Below are 16287 nucleotides of genomic sequence, written 5' to 3'. Positions count from 1 at the left end.
TCTGAGGATTTTCTGAGGATATTTGATTTCTTGGGGTATATATATATATATATATACTTGAGAGATTTACCTGCAAGTCCGTCGTGCAATCTTCGAAAGCTCGGTTTTTATGAGTTGGTACAATCTCGAGAGCCCACAATACTTGAATATATCTGTATTCAGAATGGTTTATATAAATTAAAGTGTATTAGGTACATGCAACAACGTAATAAAATCGGGTCTTCTAAGCTAAATAAATAACCTTTACCTGAACACGGCTAGTCCACCAACCAATTCAGCCCAGATGGCCAAAAAAGCCACGCGAAACGATTGTTTTCCTTCAATCGCATCTTCAAGGTGAGTGTAAGGGCAAGCGGTTGCTTCTCCCCATACCATCGACCACCAAATTGTCAAGAGAAATAAATAAATTCCATACAGAGAGACGCCCCAGTTGTCGGCGACTACCAATAATGAAATTAATCTGGTTTTAAGTCAGACTAAAGTTGCCACTCTGCCACTACGCCCCCCTCTTTAAGATATTCTAGTCACAATTGGAAAGAATTCAGTATTAAGTATAAAAATAAAACTAATTTATAACTTATCATTGCTCAAAAGTTTTTCACTGAGAAACTTTAAACAATAAGATGTCATAAATTAATTGTTTTAATATCTACTATCTATAAATTCCTTCCAATTGTGAACAGGCCTTTATTCCTTCGCAAAACTTACTTATTATAAGCTCGAAGCACGCCCCGCATAGCTCCGCAGTCGCGATTCCCTCGAGGAACAGGTATCTTATAAGAGGCTCTCTAACGTAGTATGTGACATACCTCCTCAACCAGTACGCTATCATACCAGTGAGAATAATGTACAATGTTGACACTGCCAAAGCGAACATGGTCGACATGACGAATGGTACTCAGATTTGTTGATAGCTGACTCTCTATAACTGAATGGAAAGTATTGAAATTCATACTGCAGTTAACTGTATAGAATGTAACGTGGATAGATTAAAGTAAACAGCCACATCTTACGAAAGGAAGTCCATGACTAGAAGGAAAGTGATACACTGCATTGCATCGTAAACAAAATGCTCATAATGACAGGGCCGCCGTCGATGTCATAAGAATCAACAGCCTCAAAAGCATACGCAACTAATTTTTGTCACGAAATTACCAATTTTCATTAATTTATATAATGTTGGGTTTAATTTAAAAAATTCAGCCCGCAAAACGCATTTTGATTATAAAACGGTAATCATGGAAGAATTGCGTCAGATTGCGCATAGTTATAGGTGATAAATAATTCATATAATTTTAAGAGAATTAATTGGACGAGATAGATCTAACACATTGTACATTGCATGATTTTCCAGTGACAGCAAATGTATAGATTAATATATTTATGCAATTTTATCGTTTCAATTAAAATTACATGTACATATTAATATGTCTGGGCACCAAAACTATCGCCTACGACCCTGTATACCGCGCGCGCACACATATACACACATATGATACACCTAAGTAAGTATGACCTCCCTACATGCCAATCGTCAATTCCTATAATTCCTATGCGCTCCATGAAATATTATTTTAATAGTAGACAAGCGCTGGTGTAGAAAAAAATAACACTGCATAAAAGAATCTAAAAGAAACGATTACATCTATACAACAATTTATTTAATCTTTGAATTACTGTATTAACTGACCATTAGATTTATCAGACATGTCCTGACGAACTTGAACGTGAACAGCTCATCATAACGAAATTAAGCCTTACATATACTCTGTAACTGCAAAATGCAATCATAAGGTATTCAAATGTATTTATAGTATAGCTCAAGTTAGAAGAATTAGCTAAAAATGTAGTATATTATCTACTATACATAGAATAGGCTAGCTGCGTAAATTAGTATGTTACAATGCCTTAACTTGCATGTTGTAGAACTTACGTTTTATCACATTGAATATTTAAATCTGTTTATCTTTTTCAGCAATACTTCAACGGTTCACCAAAATCTTTGATTTTCCTCGTTTACTATACGCTCCACGCAGAATACGATTTCACTTAAGAGTTATTTAAAACTTGTTAGCGGCGAATGTATCTATACGTATATATAGTTTCCCTCTAGCTTTAAATAACTAGTTACTTATAAAAGCCTAAATTATCTCAGTAGAATAACATAGATATCCTTTACTAACAAAAAGGGAATTGGTGAATCATATAGATTTGAACGTAAATGACGATACAATTTCTGTTTTGGGTTTTTTATTTAACTTATGAAGTATTATCACTACATATTTTGTTACATAGGTAAATGATGCTCTTGATGTTTAATTCGTGTATTCTTGATGCAGACTAACTTCACTTATTGTTTTCATTATAAAAAAGAAATTAACATTTATTTACAAGAATCAAAGGACTCTCCTTTGTGTTTCTTAGCGGTCTGAGATTCATCCTGATTCTCAGTTTTTGGCAATCTATTAATACGCTTCGCTCTTAGGTAATTCATCGTGTCAGTTTGTGTTCTATAAAAGAAACAAGAAAACACAATAATTAAATGAATTTTTAAAGCTCTAAACAAAAGCGTCAAGAGATCAACTTATCACATTTACCTTGGAGTAACCTTAGGCTCGTTTGAAGAATCTGAGTTACTATCATTTGATAGAGCGTTAGAATTTGAAACAGGAATGGTTCTTATGGCTAACTCACTTGTCGAATCTGAGCTATTTACCGAACTTGTACTATTATTAATTATTCGACTTTCAGATTCCGAATTAACTTTTTTCTTACTTTCTATTTCAGTTTTGGTTGACTTCATCTCAACAGCTTCGGGTTTTACTTTTAATTTACCGTCCTGTGTTGGAAAATTTACAGTAGGCAAACTAAATGCTTTATAGCCTTTCGTCGCATTCATCAATTTTATTAACAATTGTGATAATTCTTCCCTCTTTCGAGTGACTACGATCTCTTCGAACCAGTTTTTCAATGATTTTATCGGCAATGTATAATCTTTAATAGGATTCTAAATGACAGAAAAATCCATAAGTTGTTTTACAATAAATACGAAACGAATAAAAATTTAAATGCATTTACCGAAACTTACCTTAAAAAAACTTTCTACGTATTGTAAAACGTACAGTCCGCAGTCTGTAAAGTTTGATTGCTGCGGAACTTTGGGGCAAGCACCTTTAATTGTTTCTTTTGCAAAGATTTTTTCTTCTCCTACTTTGGCAATGTGCTCGCAAGTAAGATAGTCTCTTAATGTAGCCACTACTCGCGAACGGCTCGCTCCAGCGAGGGAATCAAATATTAATATGCAGGGACTGAAACAAAATTATAAAATGAATAATGCGTAATTGAATAGTTTTAAAAAAATTATAAGCGATTTTGTTGGTGACCTTACACTTTTATATCCTTTTGCTCCATAGGAGTTGCATCTGGTTGTTTCCGCTGATTTTGGACTTCCTCCGAATTTTCTGCTTCTTCCTAAAATAATCATTTTAATGCATTAGAAGAGTGCTGTATGAATCGATATTGAAAGAACTATAAATTTTTCTAACGTCATCGTCGCTATCCATTTCCATTTCATCATCGTCTCCTTCAGCCTCGTCTCGTTCCGAGCCATCATCAGCCTGATCTATGGTTATTGTTTGTGTTTTTACAGGCGTTATAGTCGTACTACCAATAGTTATAATATGCTCTTTCAACTTCTTTATCCTGTGTGCGGTTCTTTGTAGATCTTTAGTTTTCTCGTTTACCGGACTCACAGGTACCTTACCTACTAATCCGGGAAAGCAAATAATGGCTAGAAACCAATGGGCACTGCAAAAAAAAGTTAAAACGCATTAATAAAAATTGCAATAGCTGCAACAGTAAAAACTCCAATTCTGATTTATTTTAGAGTTACATACTGCTCATTGATAGGAATAATAATAAAGTCTTTTTCAAAAATGTTCACATTTTTCGTCCATTTTTGCACTCTGGCGTGTCTTTTAGCAGGTGGAGATAGTGGAACGTTGCTCTCAGCAGCTTGAGCATGTGGACTCGTTAGACGTTTATAGAAGTACGAGCTAAATACATGTGTTCTTTGCTGATCATTTGTTGAAAGCACTTCCAATGTAAGATATTTTAAATAAAAATCTATAATAACGTCATTCAAAAATTGGTCCTCGCCAAGGCATAAATAATCTTCCGTATTAATCGCTATACCTCCTTTTGATGGTGGGGGCGGATAAACAGTTATCCTATAAAAAGATTAAGTTAATGCCATGCAAATTAATCTCAAATTACATTTACAAATAATTTTTCTCTTTACGTTTGTATCCCGCCGTTTGAATTAGTATTACTAGCAGTTGATGTTTGACTCTGTCTTCTTGTTAGGCTCTGTACTTGAAGACTCTATAATAATATAAATATGAAGTGAAATCGGTAAATTGTTGTTGCAATATCAAATAAGAAAAAGTAGAAAACAAAAAAAAAAGAGTTGCTTCTTGATAATCCGATCGAAACTATTAATAAAACCACAGAAGTTTGACTTACATCCTTCGGCGAAGCCCTCAATAAAATTTCATTTGCCTCCTTAATATTCAATTCTTCCAGTGTGTTTGGACATGAGAATAAGTTTTGCATTTTTTGTTTTGTATCATCAGGTAAGTCATCGGGTAATAATGTTATTCGTTTGTGCGTTATATCTGTATAAATTTACATTTAAGGTCTTATATTATTAATTCATGAGTACAATAAAATTAGTTAATAGAAACATATTTTACCTTTTCCGGCTGGATCGTAATATGCTCCCTTTAAGTCTTGCATGCCAAGCACTTCGCGTATGGTTGCACCTGCGCGCGTCGATGTATAGAAAAAAAGTACTGGCATAGATTTTCCATAATGTACTAATACTTTAATTATGTCACTATACTTGACATTCAATTTTACATACGAATTAGCTGCAACAAAACACATTAAATTATTGCCAGCCAATATATGTTGCTTTTTTGTTTGTAATTAAAGAAACTTAAGCACCATTACCGTCTTCTAATAATGGTACGCCAAATGCCAAACCATTTTGAGAAATCGTCACCTGACCCTGAGGAACAAATTTGTATGATCCTATCCTAACAGTACGGCAGAAAAGGGCTATGCATGAAGGTGGAATAGAGCTATCTGTACATTGTCTATTTTCACTGTCTGCATTGCCCGCTAAAAAATTATTACCCATAGATTATTTACAATTATTAAAATCCCACTGTATTAAATAATCGTATGAAACGACGTGTACCTTTATTAATTTTTTCTGAAATAGTAGATTGATTAAGTAAACTAGAGGTATTATTTGTAATCATTGGTTCTTTTTCAAGAGATTCCATTTCTTGTTGCTGCTCATTTGTAGCACTATTGTCATCATTTAATTGGCTACCGCTGCAATTTGCGTCTCCTTTTTTGCTTTTATTAGTATCTTCCTCCTCATCGGACGATATTGTTAAACATTCTGTACAACAAATAATCAAAGTTTGTACTAAAATTCTAATAAAATATTAAAATCAACTACATTTACCTGGTTCCTTATGAATAAATCGGGTTCTCGAAGCACCACCTCTTCCTTTACTCTTTCCGATTTTTTTTGACATACCCATTTCACGCTCCATTTTGTCAATCTTTGTCCCCAAACTCCTTTCATTATTTTTTTTATAGAAAGCCTGCAAGCAGAATATAAAACCGTGCTTTTTTTATACATAGGTGCAAATACAAAAACAATTAATATTATATTAAGACAATCGCCGGAATCCGCTTCCCTCTAGTTCCCTGAAATGATCTGACAATAATAATATACGGCACATTAGATATGAAATCAGAAGTAAGTTGTTTTAAAAATTAAAAAATTACACAATTATACGAGATGATCGTTAAGAATCCATCTATTAATTTAACTGTTCAAATAAATTATGAAAAAAAGTACAAAATGAAAATCAGATATATGAAAAGACTCAAATTAGTCCTTTAAAAAATGTGTGTAACAATATTATTCATTCCTATTGGAACTATAACATTAGTATTAAGAAAATATGATGGGCACAATGCACTCTGTGTATATCTTCTTCTGTTTGACATAATCCTTACATTAACAGATATTGTGTTTTCCTTCTTCTCTTGCATACCCACTGATGCATCTATGGACTTGACAGTTGATGGTAATTTGTATCTACATCGATCACAACGGTTGAAGTCCATGGAACTGATGCCACAATTTGGGCACACAGCAAGTTTTCCCTCGATGTATACTGGATCCTAATTTTATACAAAATCTCTTGTAGGTCGTATAAAAATTACCATGTATACTAATAGACATTTAAATTTAATATGAAACAATTCTGGTTATTAATTAATAGTAAATTACTTTAGACACCAATTATTGTTGATGGAATCTAATAGTTATAGATATTTGAATAACGAATCAAATAATATAAACAAAATACAAGGATTGAACTACAAATGTAAACAAAATAAAAATCTACCAGCTTACCGGTTTTTGATTTGTAGATGAATTGCTGTTTTCATCTGATAGGCTGAAAAGTAATGGGTAATTATATAATTGAACTATCCATCAAGCTGAAAATAATCAATGACTTACGAATTTTGGTAGCTCTCACTTAACGTATCCTGAGATATATCGCTTCCAATGTCATTTCCATCTTGTAGTGCCAAAGCACTTGGGGCACTTTGCAAAATATAGTTTATGCCTAAAACTGGGTCCGTGACTAAGGATAGAGCACTTTCTCTGCAAAACGAAATCTTTGCCTATAAAATATTAAAATTAAGTAATTAATATTGATTGGTTGAAGGAAATATGACAACTAATAATGCTAAGGTAGACTGAAGAATCTTTGTACCAAAATTTTTTATTACAAAGATTAACTTCATCATATTTTTGCAAGTTTAAAATGCATCTTACCTGATCCAACAAATCTTGAACTGTGCATTCCTCATTAGGTATATCGAACGTAATTAATCTCTGCTCACCACTTGGCAATAACTGTAACAATTTCACTTCTTTGTCTTCAATTTGATGCTGCACTATAGCAGCTGATGGATTATATATATTTTCACGAAAATACGCAAGACTTTCACTTTCACATTCAGATCCATTGTCAAATTCAGGTGAACTCTGTTGAAGTAATTGATTTCTCTCATACCCAGGACTATTTTCAACATCCATTGGAGAATGTGGTGGGGATACTGCTTGATTTAACACTTTTTGTGGGGTTGTCGCCAAAGTGGATTGTTGCTGCACATTTTGGCGTTTCACTGCAGAGTTTGTCACTTGTTGCAAACCAGATTGTGTTGATAGTTTATTCTGTTGATTTCCGTCGCTTTGTTGCAACTGTCTTAACTTTTCATGTTTTATTCTTTCACTTAATTGTTCCATCTCTTTGCCAAGAGGTCGAGCTGAAGTCCTAGGTCTAATTGGTGATCTTGGTTGCGGTGTATTTATCTGTGATTGTCCGCCATAAATTTGTTTAACCACTTTATTATGGAGTGGAACAACCAATGATTTGTTATTCGAATTTTGCATTCTATCGCGCGCAGATTCAATTATATGTGCTGCATCAGACGACAAACCTGAACCTAATTGCACGCTCGATGATAAATGCCGGTTTTTATTCTGTATCAGTCTATTTGTTTTCCGTTCTACACTGCCAACGTTGACAGCTTCTGACTTGGAGTGTTGAAATATTGAACACTAAAATATTTTCATTAATTTCATGTTAATTCATTTTGATTATATTTCGAATATTATGAAGCACACATGCTCTGTACTTCAAATTCAACTTCTACACTACTTATCTGATGAACTCGTGGGTGTTTGGTCTCCCCACCATGCCACCTAACCTCACAAATACACAAGAACAGTAATACGTCCATGAGTCAACCCCACTCTTCCTGGTGCTCGCCAGCGTTGGACACGTGCATTGTTATTACGGTGCATATACATACATATGTTTGGCCTCCTTCGTTTAACTTCGATATATACTACGAGTAGGAGAGGGAGCCGTATGCCCGTATAGTTCTATCGGACCTCTCTTTCGTTCTCGATTTTATCTTCGCTTAGTCAACGAGTTGAGACAATAGGACTGTCCTTTTCGTTGCATTGCTGCATTAGTAATAAGTTTGAGTGAGAAAACATGTTTCTCTTATTTCAAGTAATTGCGCCAGTTCGATAGTGCAACGAAAAGGAGCAAACCTAATGTATATCTTTTTCGGTCACCTCGCAAACTTAACCAAAGAAGGAATCTGGCCAAACAGTTTCAATTTTTAAAACAATCTTATAATTTTAAAAAATTAAAATCTCAATATTATTTAAGATAAATTAAAAAAAAAAATGTGTTTCCCACCCTTGATTGGTCTCGAACTTGACGAGAATTAGCATTTATCGCTCAACATCCTGGTGCTTAAAAATAATAACAAAAAGTAAAAATTATAAACAATTATATATTATCTGTGACATTAATTTTGAAAAAAGTACGCTTTATAGTGCTAAAGCAGAATTAGACAAGTAATTTGGGACTAAAAACAAGCAAGTACATCTAAAACTGTAGAAGAGATTCTTGATTAAAGAAATTTTAGGGTGAGTCCCACTAAGACGTGTAAAGTAAAATTTTACAATGTAGGATTGCCAGCTTTGCTGTAAATTAATCAATCTGCATACATATTTTCGAAAAATTGGAAATCCTACAGGTAAAATTTTAGCTTACAAGTCTTGGTGGGACTCACCCTTAGTCCTCCGCAAACAAATTTTCAGCTGTTTTACCGACACAGAAGTCTGATTGTGTGCTAGAAAAGGGCTGCGTTCATTTTTGTACTGGCTGTATTGCAGGCATCGCTCTGGCTCTAATTTCAGTCTAGCAGTTTCTTAAGACGGAAACCAAGCTGAACATTGTATTGAAGATAAAAGTGTGAGACAATTGATCTTAACATAAGACCATACTAAAGAATTTTCTATTTATAGATTCGGCCACCTGTTTTGTTTAATGCTCAAATGACTGACGAAGATAAAATGATACTCATTGTACTGGTGGTATACAACGAACATAGCCCTTTATCTACACACAACCAGACTTCTGCATCGATAAAGCGGTTAAAAATATGTCTTCATAATGCTACACTTATTAATTAAGAAAACCTTCTAGATTTTTTTATGTATTTGTTTGTTTCTAGTTTCAAATTATTCGTCTAACTTTGCCTCAGTATAATACAGTACGTCTTTTTTAAAATTAATGTCAGGAAAAAAATATAATTTTTTTTGTAATTTCCATCTTTTAATTTTTATTTGATTTCAAAAAACGAGCTGTATTAGGAAAAAGCAGTTAAACGAATGAGTTTTTCCGCTTTAAAAAAATTCATATTCCCAATATTTAAAAAAAATGTTGTCTACTCTGAATCCCTTTAAGCAAAGGAAGCCGAAATACATACGCACCAATGTACTATGGTACGTGCTCAGCGCGTACGGAAAAGAGTGGGGATGACTCACGGACTTACTACTGCTCTTGCGTGTGTACGTGCGAGCTTGGGAGACATAGCGGGGAGATCAAATACCCACAAGTTCGCATCACTAACTTACCGTGGGAGTCTGACTTTTTTCTGATATTCCAGTATTTTGTTTGCCAACAGTACCAGTGTTAATATTATTCTGTTGCATTTTAATCCATTGAATCTGTTGGCTGTCAGTATTATATTGTACCAATGACTTTACATCTGAATTGAATAAAGGAATGAATCTCAATATGCTTTATTAACATAATATCTTTTAACAGTGCTTATCGTATAATAAAGTAATACTTACTACTATTATCGGTGATACTTAAAATGTTCCCGCTTACTCCTCTTGTAGCTGTAGCTTTAGTTATATTCAATGAGCTGGAAGCATCATTCGTATCAATTATATATATATTTTGTCTGTAAAGAGAGAAAAATGTTATTAACAAAAAAAAGGTTTTTAGTGTTTCAATAAATAAAACTTATATGCTTATACAAGGTGTACCAATGGAACTGCACCAGAGAATGAACGTAAAAATGAGAGATATAAATTTGTTTAAAAAATCTTCTTTGACATTCCTACCTATAATTACATCCTGTAGGGCAATTCTGTAACTCTTATCGATAAATTTCGATATTATTAGGCCGAAGTAAACGACAAATATCGGTACGTATAATAAGAAATGTATATTTATACATACACATCGTTTTCGGTCCGTACCGATACCAAAAATTTTCGTTGAAGTTACAGAATACGAGGTTTGAGCCGTCGTAAAAGCAAATATGATATCTGTTATTAGTTTTAGAAATAAGTGAATCTTCATGCCCGTCTTTTGGTGCGTTTTCATTGGTGCAATTAGTAAACATAACAATAGAACACTGCTGTATAATAATATAACTTATTATTAAACATTTTGCATGATGCTATAATGATACAATATAATAATTTGTAATCCTGATTAGACAAATAAGATGAGGAATAAGGTGAATTATTGGTGGGCTAAAATTATTAGCCCCTAGCAATCGAAAAAGATTCACTGTTCAAAAATGGTTAAATTAAAGTTTAAGCTCATTATCGAGTTTAGTATTATAGTCATGAAAAAACAATGATTATTTGAAGAAAATATTCTTTTTATCTAAATCTAGTTTGTGATTGTTATAAGTTCAATATGGTTTCGTTAAAATTTTCAAAAATAAAATCATGCTCCATGGATAATATTATTTAATATAGCATTTGTTTTTTTTTTAATTCTATTAATTTTTAAATTAAGACTGAGCCATAATAATATAGCAGGTTTAAGGAAATTTTAATTATTATAACAAAAAACAATAAATTTAAAGTAAGATAATTCTTTTTTCAAATTTCCTTTAGCTTAGCACTAAAACATCACGGTATTAAGATGAAATATCAAAGAAGGTATATCATTAGTGCCGGGCAACAAAATACCGTTCAGAAAATGATGAGAAAAAATGTCACACGTTATAAATGAAAGAAAACTAACTTAGTTCAACTTTTGTGGGCTGATATTGTGTGAGTAACTTGCTATAAGCTTTTTAATGTTCGTGCCTTCTTACGCGTTTACCCCAGGTTCTTACGGGAGATTGTACTTCTTCCGCCTTTGATTCTATAATCCGTAAGAAATATTGTTCAGTTTTATATAATAGTTTTTTGAACATTAAATAAAATATCAAAGATCATTTTCAGGCATTATAAAGTTCATTTAATTGCCAGAGTGTAGAATTATCGTACATTCAAATTAATAAATACTAAGGGCCGTGTTAACAGGAAAGTAAACGAACCTCGCGTATATCAGAACGAACAAAAATCTGAAAGTACAAATTCCGATGGACAGTTTTTCAATTATTGGCCAGTTTTGGTGTAAATGGGCTTGCCTGCTTTGCCATTAAAACGGCCCTAACCATATTTGACTATAAGAGTAACGACACTACTAATTTAGGTAACAATTTTGAAGTTCTATTTTGCGAGACGAAAAATGGTGTTCTTTTAACCTCCTAATATCTTTGAAACTTTCAAAGAATCCTTAAAGAGTTTAAAAGAAAAATTCCTTTTTACATCGTTAAATGAAACTCGAAAACTTTTCTGAAAAAGCTGTTCGTACTAGTCCGGACCTTAAATCAGTAGTATCGTACCGGAGTTCACCAATTTTACCACCTTTTTCCTCTGACATACAAAATATTTTTTAGAATTTTTTTTGTTGATATTTTCTCGTAAAAAGAAACATTCATAGACTTTCAATAATTTAACAAGTGCTAAAGAAATTACCCTTGCTCCAATTGGGCTGTAGCGATTTGATTCCCTAAATTTATCGTTTGCTGCGTAATCAGTGCTTGTTCATGAATTTGTGGTTCTGTGGTATAATGCAACAACTGTTGAGATTCAATAGCAACATTATTATCTTCAACTACAAACTGAATACTCTGTCCGTCTACGGAGTAAATTCTCTGTACTTCTTCAATTGTAAGTGTATCACCAGTATTGGTTACAAAATTATAAAAATTTTCCATATTATTCCAGACTGAACAAATTCCAAATGCGACTTTTCTTCATTCGAGGTATACCAAAACAGATTCACTTTTATTACATTAAAATACATGAATCCATTGATTTATTCACGCCTTTTTATGATGCAATAGTACCTGCATAATATGATTTAATAAATTTCTAATAACAGATTGAGATGAAAAAATAATACATGACAAAATTTTATTCGATTCTTTAAAATTTTCGGAACATATGGGGTAAATAATATTATCCCTTTAAATTTAAGCGATATAAATTCCCGCTTTTTCTTCAATTAGGATCAAAAAAACAATTAAAGTAGTAAGAATTATAGCATGCTTAATTGAGAAATAAAACATGGAGAAGAAGACACGCCGACAAAAAACCATATTAAACTTATGAATTGTTAGGCAGAACTTCTGTAGGAATGAATATATGATTTACAAATTTAAAAATTACCGATCAAATTAAAGAACTCGTTTACTTCGTAAATACACCTTTCTTTTTTAAATTTAATAAAATCATTTGTTAAAAGTTAAAATTAAGTGTTAAGCAAATTGAGAACGACATCTGTAATTTATAAAGAAAAACTTAACAGTAATCAAACGCAGTAAACTGCAAATGAATAATACGAAAACAAGAACATAAAAGTATAACCTAAAAGTTAAAGTACATGAAATTATGTATGTATCCATATTGCTCGAGAATTCGAAGGTGCTGCATATGTTAATAGTAAGTCTGTTATTGCATCATATAATAAATTTTGTTAAAAACCTGTACACGGTATGAATTGCAAAGTAAATCGAGAAACAGGGTGGTGCTAGGATAAGGGCAACGAGTCAATGTGAGACGAAAAGAGTTGAAATATTCCTTAATCTTTGTATACAAGATCCGGTGATAGAACATAATAATCGCGTATTTAATGATTGATTGATTTTATATTATAGCGGCATTCGAAAGGATGTTGCATAAAAACATGCGAATTATCTAAATTGAGTATAAATGATACTTAAAGCACGAGTTAGAAATTTTTAAAACAACTGACATCGACGATACTTACATACAGCTATATAAGTTGAAATATGTATAGAATCGCAGTCACTATAGCGATAAATTGATTTACAAATTTCCTTAGCCTCTTATTAGATTCTTAGTAAGTAAATAATAACTACACTTCGCCATTTTATGTCCCTTCAATAGCTGCTCGAATAAAATGCAAAGCCACCAACGGCACCAACAGTGACCGACCACGGGTTGCGAAGATAATGCCCGTTTTTTCGATCGTGGCATCGTCAAAAATGGCCTTTCTGATGCGTTTAGGAACCACACTTCTGCAAACTGGCAAAACATAAGTTGGCAGAACTGAGTATAGATTTTCGGTTGCTTTTCGATCCTCTGTATGTAGTGTATGTACATACATACATACATACTCCTGTAATAACAAAAAATTTCGCCAACTTCAACTGACAGAGCTAGAAATACAGGAATGATAATAAATACGTACTTACTTAAATTTATTGGAGTGAGAACAAGGATCTCTCGTGCGTGTTTTAGGGTCGATGAAACGTTCGCAAATGCAATGCTGGAAACCTAAGAAATCGAAGCCAAAAAAGCAGTGATCATACTAAATAGACAATAATTTTACGTAAAAATTATAAATTATCACATAACTTATGTAGTTTTTATTCAGAGTATCTTCATTTAGATTTTGCAAACATGAAATCTGCTATTTTGGCTTCAATTTCTTATGTTTCCAGCATTGCATTTGCGAACGTTTCACCGACCCTTAATAAAAGAATATAGAAAGGTAATTCTGTAACTCTTATTAATAAATTTCGGTATCGTACATACATACGTTAGATCGCAGTTAATGACAAATATCGATGCGTGTAATGATAGAAGTATATCTTTCGTTTTTGATTAGTACCGACCGTACCGACTGATACCGAAAATTTTCGTTAAACTTACAAAATACGGTTTGAGGCGTCCGAAATTCAATGGTGCTATACGGTATCGTTCCATCTGTAAGAACAAATAAAGAATTCATTATGTCCTCTTCTAATCTAGTTTCTACGACCTGCAATTATATATACGTATTTCACAAATTATGGTAAGAGGATACTGCTAGACCTATCTATGTGCGACTAAATTATAAGTATAATATAGTAGAAGCGCGCGAAATGTATATTTTTAGTGTAAAAAGAAAGAAACTGTTAATTTTATTGGGATTAATTATAGGTACACTGTACAGGAAATTGAATTGTCTTTATATGTGTATATATGGAATGCACAGTGAAAAACTGCACAAATTTAACGATAGACAGCACTATTGACAAGTTTTTCACTGTGCTCTTCATATTTATACACAGTGATACATTCTCACTTCATAACATTTGTATTTCGCGTGCAAGGTGATGCCTATACTATAGAGACCGTGCACACCAACACAATGACAGTGAGATAAGAATGTATATTGATGTATATGCATACTATCAGCGCAAACTATCGGTCAATTTTCGCAGTTTTTCAGTGTAATTTATTCATACGTATACAGTTATACATTCACACATCGCTATCATTGTGTTGGTGTGCACGGTCTCTATAGCAGACAAAGTAACACATTCTCACTTTTTTATCGTTGTACTTCGCGCACGGTGCCTATAATATATATAGGAAATAATAATTTCGCAGAGAATATACGGAATGAAGTTAACTGTGAAAGATCGACGAATCAATTTCTTAATGTTATTATTCGATTTTTAATTTAAGCTTCTTTACTATTACATAATACTTTTAATTCAATCGTATAGATAGGTCTACTTAAATATGGAATTGGCCTAGAAAGCAGATTAAAAAAGGAAACAATAAGATTTCTATTTGTTAGAGAGAAAGAAAGACATCGTGGCACCGCGCGTTACATGTTAGACATTTGGATCCTGGTATAAAAGCATAAATTTAGGGTCTCTCACTCTCTCTCTCTCTCTCTCGCGCGCGCGCGCTCAAATAATTTAGAGAAGGGTACCTTTATGTTTATTATAGCTGCGTCAGAAGAAAATGGTGAAATTGGTTTCCTTTAGCCTTTGAGTTAGGGCGAGGACCTCTCAGCTTATTAAGCTAATTTTGCTACCTTATACGTCATGTAAAATATAGCAAAATTAACTTAATGAGCTCTTCATAATCTGAGAGGTCCTTGCCCTTAGTTGAATATGTCATTAAACTTTTGTCCACACAATCCAAAAAATCGCTTCGATTTTTAGTTCCGAAAACTGTTCAGCCAGTTTGGCAAATCAGTGTACGGCTTTAACGGAAAAGTAATAATTTGATTGACCTTATATTTTTTGCAATAATTTTCTTAAGATCGTGGACACACAGAGATTTACAAAGGAAGGGAAATGCAGAAGCAGCCGAAAATCTGTAAAGTCAGCTGATACAATAGGTAATTCATCCCAAAACTGCCTAAAACTTGCAGGGTTGTGGTTCCTAAACGCATCAGAGCGACACCACTTTTGATGATGGCTGCGTTCGTTTATGTACTGCCAATACTGAAAATCTATGGTTTACGTGACATGCATTGTAGGGATTGGTAGAGTTTATTACTCGCAGTTAATAAACGAACGCTGCCTATGTCGTTCTGTTATTGGCCATGCGGCCCGATTGGCCATCGTCAGACGCTAATGCCGATCGGTGTATTGTATTGTAATTGGCTGTTTTTGAAGGTTTGGAATCAATAACAATTTTTAAATAAAAATGTTTGTCTCGTGCGCATTAAAATCACACGAAAAAACAAAAAAGGATATAAAATTTTATCTTTTTTTAAAGTTTCTGAAGATCTAGAAGGGTAAGAATCACAATTGCTTTAAGTTAACAAGAATAAATATAACTTCATTTTTTAATTATAAACGATTTAAATATCATTTAATGGTATTAAAAAGTGGCAAGATTTTGCAAAATGAAAAGAAGTAAAAAAACATTATCCCCTTTGCGAGGAACATTTTTTTGTGGAAGATAATTTTATGAGACAGTCTAAACCAAAATTTATAAGGAATGCAGTTCCTAAATTTAAAAATACATCAGGTAAATAATTTAATTAAATCAGTAGAATATTTATTTGTAATTGTATATTCACATATTTTTATGGCTTTATAATTTTTATTTTATTATTTTTATTGTAAGTTCTCTTCTATGTATTTAGGTCAATAAAATTTTCTGTGAAACATACATATATATATATATATATATATATACCCATA

The 16287-nt window shown here is 32.8% G+C and overlaps 1 protein-coding gene across 5 annotated transcripts; it reads right to left on the bottom strand.

The window, feature by feature from the left end:
• Positions 1–786: 786 nt before the first annotated feature.
• LOC136781978 (sentrin-specific protease 7-like) lies at positions 787–13279 on the bottom strand. Of its 5 annotated transcripts, none has more exons than XM_066741057.1 (23): positions 13098–13279; positions 11801–12174; positions 9824–9936; positions 9602–9735; positions 6935–7723; positions 6614–6780; positions 6506–6548; positions 6103–6270; positions 5540–5681; positions 5264–5473; positions 5014–5184; positions 4755–4931; positions 4525–4676; positions 4301–4383; positions 3897–4229; positions 3546–3807; positions 3389–3471; positions 3089–3308; positions 2598–3007; positions 1934–2510; positions 1691–1774; positions 1525–1645; positions 787–928 (listed from the first exon to the last, which is right to left on the bottom strand). In XM_066741057.1, exons 2-20 carry the CDS (start codon positions 12040–12042, stop codon positions 2384–2386), a joined length of 4026 nt encoding a protein of 1341 aa, XP_066597154.1. In that variant the 5' UTR covers positions 12043–12174; positions 13098–13279; the 3' UTR covers positions 787–928; positions 1525–1645; positions 1691–1774; positions 1934–2383. The 5 variants fall into 5 exon arrangements, with proteins under 5 accessions (XP_066597154.1, XP_066597144.1, XP_066597136.1 ...); XM_066741047.1 differs by having other exon boundaries at positions 1525–1626; XM_066741039.1 differs by lacking the exon at positions 1525–1645 and having other exon boundaries at positions 789–928.
• Between the last annotated feature and the right edge of the window lie 3008 nt (positions 13280–16287).

The sequence above is a fragment of the Prorops nasuta genome, unplaced genomic scaffold, assembly GCF_024137725.1.
Source record: "Prorops nasuta isolate Cenicafe-Biocafe unplaced genomic scaffold, Cenicafe_Pnas_1.2 PNAS00002, whole genome shotgun sequence".
NCBI lineage: Eukaryota > Metazoa > Arthropoda > Insecta > Hymenoptera > Bethylidae > Prorops > Prorops nasuta.
Note: the sequence above shows the minus strand (reverse complement) of the source record. Positions and strands in the feature narration are given on the sequence as shown.

Excerpts from the sequence above, each read along its gene's own strand:
- LOC136781978 (XM_066741057.1), bottom strand. The coding sequence starts at position 12,042 with ATGGAAAATTTTTATAATTTTGTAACCAATACTGGTGATACACTTACA. Across the intron at positions 5,185-5,263 it reads TTCAGAAAAAATTAATAAAG|CGGGCAATGCAGACAGTGAA; the intron begins GTACACGTCGTT and ends ATAATTTTTTAG. Across the intron at positions 3,808-3,896 it reads ATTATTCCTATCAATGAGCA|TGCCCATTGGTTTCTAGCCA; the intron begins GTATGTAACTCT and ends TTTTTTTTGCAG.